Here is a 5,302-nt window from a genome sequence, read left to right as displayed (position 1 = left end):
TGACTCTCCTTTGATTTGTTTTGGCAGCTTTTGTGGCAGTTTAAAGGTGTTGTGCGTGAGTTTGTTTTTGCCTCCCATTGACTGTAATTACGTTCGGTTATGTTTGGCAAATATTCGAATAACAAATTGGTGAATATTGCAAATTCAGCCATCATAATCTGAACTGAACATTGAAATATTTGCTCATCTCTAATAAAGATGTAATTTACGAAGCGCTGAAAGACGGTGGGAATGTTCGACAACCAGAAAGGCATCACCAGGTACTCATAGTGTCCCTTAAATATATTGAATGCTGTTTTTCACTCATTCCTCTGATTAATGTGATTCAATTATATGCGCCCCTTAAATCCAGTTTTGAAAAACATATAGCTCCTACAATCTGATTAAAGCGGTCTGTGACGAGAGGGAGCTGATATTGATTCCATTCCATGATCTGATTGAGTTTACGGAAATCTAGGCATGTTCGTAACCCCTCATCTTTTTTTCTTTTATAGAAAAGAACCATGCAGCAATGGGGGATGAGGATGGTCTGGTATGACCTTTTGCCAAACTTTCTGCAATATATTCCTTCATGGCCTGCCTTTCTCAACCAGAGATATTATACAATCTGCCTTTAGGCAGCTTGGCACAAGGTATTCGATTAACGACCTAGTCATAAGGATGATTGGGAAGGAGTTCTTGGCACCACTGCTCCAAGGACACATCCCCAAAATCAGACAGGTATTTTGGCACAAACTGGGTATCCACCCTAGCAAGCCTGGTACCCAAGCAGTGTGACACCCTTGACAATACTAAGTCCACTTTACCACTTCCTGAGTTTGCCAATCTACCACAGGGTTGTGCAGAGCAAGCCAAAGAAGTCCAAGAACCACAAGTGAGGGCAGACCCTATAGCAAATAACAGTCTATCAACCCAGGTCACAGTGTTTTTCTTGAGATGATCCCAATTTTGACAAACTATTTAAAAAAGGGCTAGTCATTGCTTCAGTACTAAATTTAGTTAGACATACATTCCCCAGAGGGACATCTGCAAAGATGAGGCCCTAATCCTATTGAAAGTTAGTCTTAAATTCTGACAATAGTTAATCAGAAAATGGACAAGATACGTTAACAAACTGTATAAACATTGAGAGACTGTTTCAGGGTACATCCACAGATTTAAGGTCTAGGAAGGGAAAGGCAGCTAGAATGAGCCACCCTGGAAACTAATATAAAAATCTCACCAGATCGATTCCTTGCGGGATCAGATTGCAAAATGTGTTTAATTTTGATGGCTTTGCAGTTTTAGCATCACGTGCTCTGTTAGTAAGACAGCTAGAAACATTTCTAGTATATACACTCCAAAATGGCACTCCTCTTATAAATCCTGTGATGTGCACAAGCTTTAGCTTTTGACCATGCTCAGTGTATTGGCATACTCAGTAGAAACTGAGGAATGTATAAATAGTAGGTTTCTCCTGTTACATCTCCTAGAAATTAAAAAAATAAGGGATTAAAGTAAGTTTTAATGGAAAAATGACATTTTTCATTCCCTATACTTTTATAAAAATGTGTCACGACTTGCTTCCAAATTTTTGGGTTTTTTGCACCTCAGGTAGAAATTTGTTAACGGATTTTTAAATCAAGTTTCTTACTTTTTTGGTTAAGAAAATTAAAAATTTGAGGCTAAAACAACATTTTGGGTGAAAAAAAGTTTGTTTGTTTTTTTTTTTATTTCTCTTATTATTTTGTAATAATTCTTATCAAGTACCAAAAGTGTTAGCAGACTTCTTAAATGCAGTTTTGAACACTTTTAGGGCTGAAGATTTAGATATTTGATTTTCTTTGGGAATTTTCTGTAGTACATTATCGGCCATTCAAAGTCACATAAAAATTAGGCAGATCCATAAAAAAAGATTTTGTAAGTTTCCTTAAAACAATAAAAAATTGGTGCTAAATTTTTACACCTTCTATCATGTTTGCAAATTAAAAAGAATTTTCTAAAAGTTTGCTAAGGAAAGTGGACATATGGTAACTGGGTTTTTTGTTTCTCTATTTTGTCGGTAATTACTATCTGTCTTGAGGACGCGCATGCTCAATATTTAAAGATATCATATTTTTCAGCTTTCTGTAAATTTCCAATATTTTTTATAATAGACACACAAAAATTAAAATTAAATAACCATTAACATAATGTACATGTATCCTGAAAAATGCAATCATTCTCAGATTAACTTGGATTAGTAGAAGCTCTCAAAAGCTATTAATACATAAAGGGAGACTTCAGATTTGGTGCCTAGTTTATAAAGCTAAGATTGGCTGTGTCCTTAAAGGCTTGAAGCAAACTTATGAAATATTGAGTTCGTGTATGCAAAATTACAACAAAAAAGTTCTGTCAGCACACTTTGCAGTACGAGAGTAACATACTTTTTTTAATATATACATATATATATATATTTTTTTTTTCTTTATAAAAAAAAGTATGCATATACTATATATATATATATATACATATATATATATATATATATATATATATATATATATATATATATATATATATATATATATATATAAATTTATACAGTAAATTTGTAATTTTTCCCAGAAACATGTTAATAGATTGTGATGTAAATGTACGACAAATTACACCAATAGGAAGCAAATCAGTACATTTAATGACACATACATTATGATGCACACAGGTAATTAAATTGTTTATTTTCTTCATTTTTTTTACTATATGGGGTGAAAGTACTGGACCCAAAATTAAAAAATTCAAAAAATGTATTTCTCAATTATCATCTATTTTGTTAAAGAGAAAAAAGTAATAACAATTAAAAAATAATATTTTTTAAATTTAACATAAACAGTGTTTTAATTCATGTAAAACATGTCAAGGGTTAAGAATCTTCCTAAACGTTGTTTTGAATACCTTTCCCCTGTGGAAGATAAATGATTTTTCTGCTGAGCCTTGGTCGTCTATCTGGAGTGCTATTCTCATATTCCACAGACACAGTTTTCGGGGAGCCTGCAGCAAAGCGAGATCCGTGCATAAGGATGGAAGAGTTAAGACCAAGGAGCCTCTGAGACTTTTCTAAACAGAGTGGCCAGCGCCCAGCCTGGTCACTGCACTTTTAAGTTTTTGAATTGTATTTTTCAAAGCTTTATGAATGTCTTTATTTCTTAGACTGTATATCATAGGATTGATCAATGGAGTAAACACAGTGTATACCAGAGATAGAACCTTACTGATGCTCAAGGTTTCTACTTTCACTGGAAACACATAAACACCGAACATGGTCCAGTAGAATATGGAGACCACAGTGAGGTGGGAGCTACAGGTGGAGAAGGCTTTATGTCTACCGGTACTGGACGGGATCCTTAAGATTGTGACAATAATATAAAAATATGATAAAATGATTATTATTGTTGGTATGATAACTGATATTATGCCAAGGAAGAAAATTTCTAATCGAAGAATAAAAATGTCGGAGCAGGACATTTCTTGTAAGGGAAGAAGGTCACAGAAGAAATGGTCTATGGTGTTTGGTCCACAGAACTTCAGCTTTGATATTGTAAAAATGTCGATTAATATAATTAAAAAACCGATCAACCAACAAGTAGCAGATAATTTAGCACAATATTCCGCTGTCATTATAGAGGTATAACGGAGGGGATTACAGATGGCCACATATCTGTCATAAGACATCACCGTGAGAAGAAAACATTCAGATGCTTCTGCAGTACTAAAGAAATAAAACTGACAAATACAACCAGCAATAGTAATGGTCCCACCATTGTTTATTAGAATATGAAGCATGTTGGGGGCAATGTGCGTACTTAAGAAGATGTCATTCATAGACAGTTGTGAGATGAAGAAGTACATTGGAGTGTGGAGGTTCTTGCTGGTGGACACCAGGGTGATGATCAGGAGGTTCCCACATATTGTCCCACAGTAAACCACCAGGAAAAAACAGAACAAGAAAATCCTTAGAGATTGTCTGCCTTGGAACCCTAAGAGGAAAAAATCTGTGGTCGCAGTCAGGTTGTTCCCCTATATATTAAGTGTAACGGGGGCCAGGGTGGTAGCCGTACCGAGGGATTGCTGCTGCTTCCTCATCACACCCCGACGCTCCGCTACAGAAATATCATGTCCATTTTGTGGTGTGCTGTGTGTGTCACGTATTTCACCCACCTGTGGGTCAGAATCCTTCACAGCATACAGGGCTCCAATCTGTCGCAGACACACACAAATGTTATCAAAGTCAGAGTTCATTTTCAATAAAGCTTTACTTAACTCGTGCATCTTCATAACACTTACAGTCCATCCATTTTCCCAATACATGAGTAATCCATCTCCTGCATTTTCCCTGGTCTGCTCCCTCAGCTTTTCTTCCTGCACCATGGCTCTCAGGCCTGCAGCTTCCTGAACCATCCAGCTAGCTGATACTGAGTGCTCCCCGTCCACTTTCCCCATCTTGGGTGAAAATTCAGGTTGCCTCCACAATTCCTGTTCGGACCGTAAGTCCCGGGCGTCATGGGAGGTAACCCACAGACTAGCCACTGATTCTTCCAGGCTGCCTCGCTCTCTTAACTCTACACTGTTGCTCTGTTCAGCTTTCTGTCACAACTCCTTCTAGAACAATTCTCCTCACACAGCTTTAGCTCCTCCCACTAACTGAAAATTACCTCAGAAAGGCACTCTCCCTGCCACTACACTTTCTCAACTGTCACTACTCTGACTGAAACCAGTTCTCCACAATCTAATCTCCTACTCTATAGTGTCCCCTTAACACTAACCCACAACTACACTGCCATAACCCTTACCAGTGCTGATCTACCACTGCCACTGACTGTCTCTATTCCTGTCCCTAACACACAGATATCAGAACAATGTCAGCCATTATCATATTAAACAGTGTCAAATATCATAAACTACACAGGGCACACAGCAAACACAAAAAGTACCCAGTTTCATTAGGTAGGCATGCACAGGAATGCAGGGCTCAAACCAGCTGCCTGCACACCCCCTTACATACCTCCCTCCTAAAACCATGGTCGTCCTCGACCATACGGTACTGGTGGAATATACACATCGCAATAAGTACAGTGTAATGGCATCTTATTGAAACATCAATAACTTCAACAATTATTAAACATTACAACAAAATAACTTTTCTCCAGTGCACCACGTTTGACCCGTATCTGGTCAGGACTGGCACCAGTCCCACTTTGCTGGGACCCTGGAACAAACAGTTCAGTTCTTTTCTCACCAGCTCACCATCACGTGAGCACAATCCTGGCGTAACCCGGCTCGACCC

General features: G+C 37.6%; 1 protein-coding gene across 1 annotated transcript; it reads right to left on the bottom strand.

Moving 5' to 3' along the window:
* Positions 1-3,075: 3,075 nt before the first annotated feature.
* On the bottom strand, positions 3,076-5,077 carry LOC143774689 (olfactory receptor 5G9-like). The gene is made up of 2 exons (XM_077262450.1): positions 5,021-5,077; positions 3,076-4,035 (listed from the first exon to the last, which is right to left on the bottom strand). Exons 1-2 carry the CDS (start codon positions 5,075-5,077, stop codon positions 3,076-3,078), a joined length of 1,017 nt encoding a protein of 338 aa, XP_077118565.1.
* Positions 5,078-5,302: the final 225 nt, after the last annotated feature.

The sequence above is a fragment of the Ranitomeya variabilis genome, chromosome 5, assembly GCF_051348905.1.
Source record: "Ranitomeya variabilis isolate aRanVar5 chromosome 5, aRanVar5.hap1, whole genome shotgun sequence".
Classification (NCBI taxonomy): Eukaryota; Metazoa; Chordata; class Amphibia; order Anura; family Dendrobatidae; genus Ranitomeya; species Ranitomeya variabilis.
The sequence above is the reverse complement of the archived record's forward strand: the minus strand, read 5'-3'. Positions and strand labels throughout refer to the sequence as shown.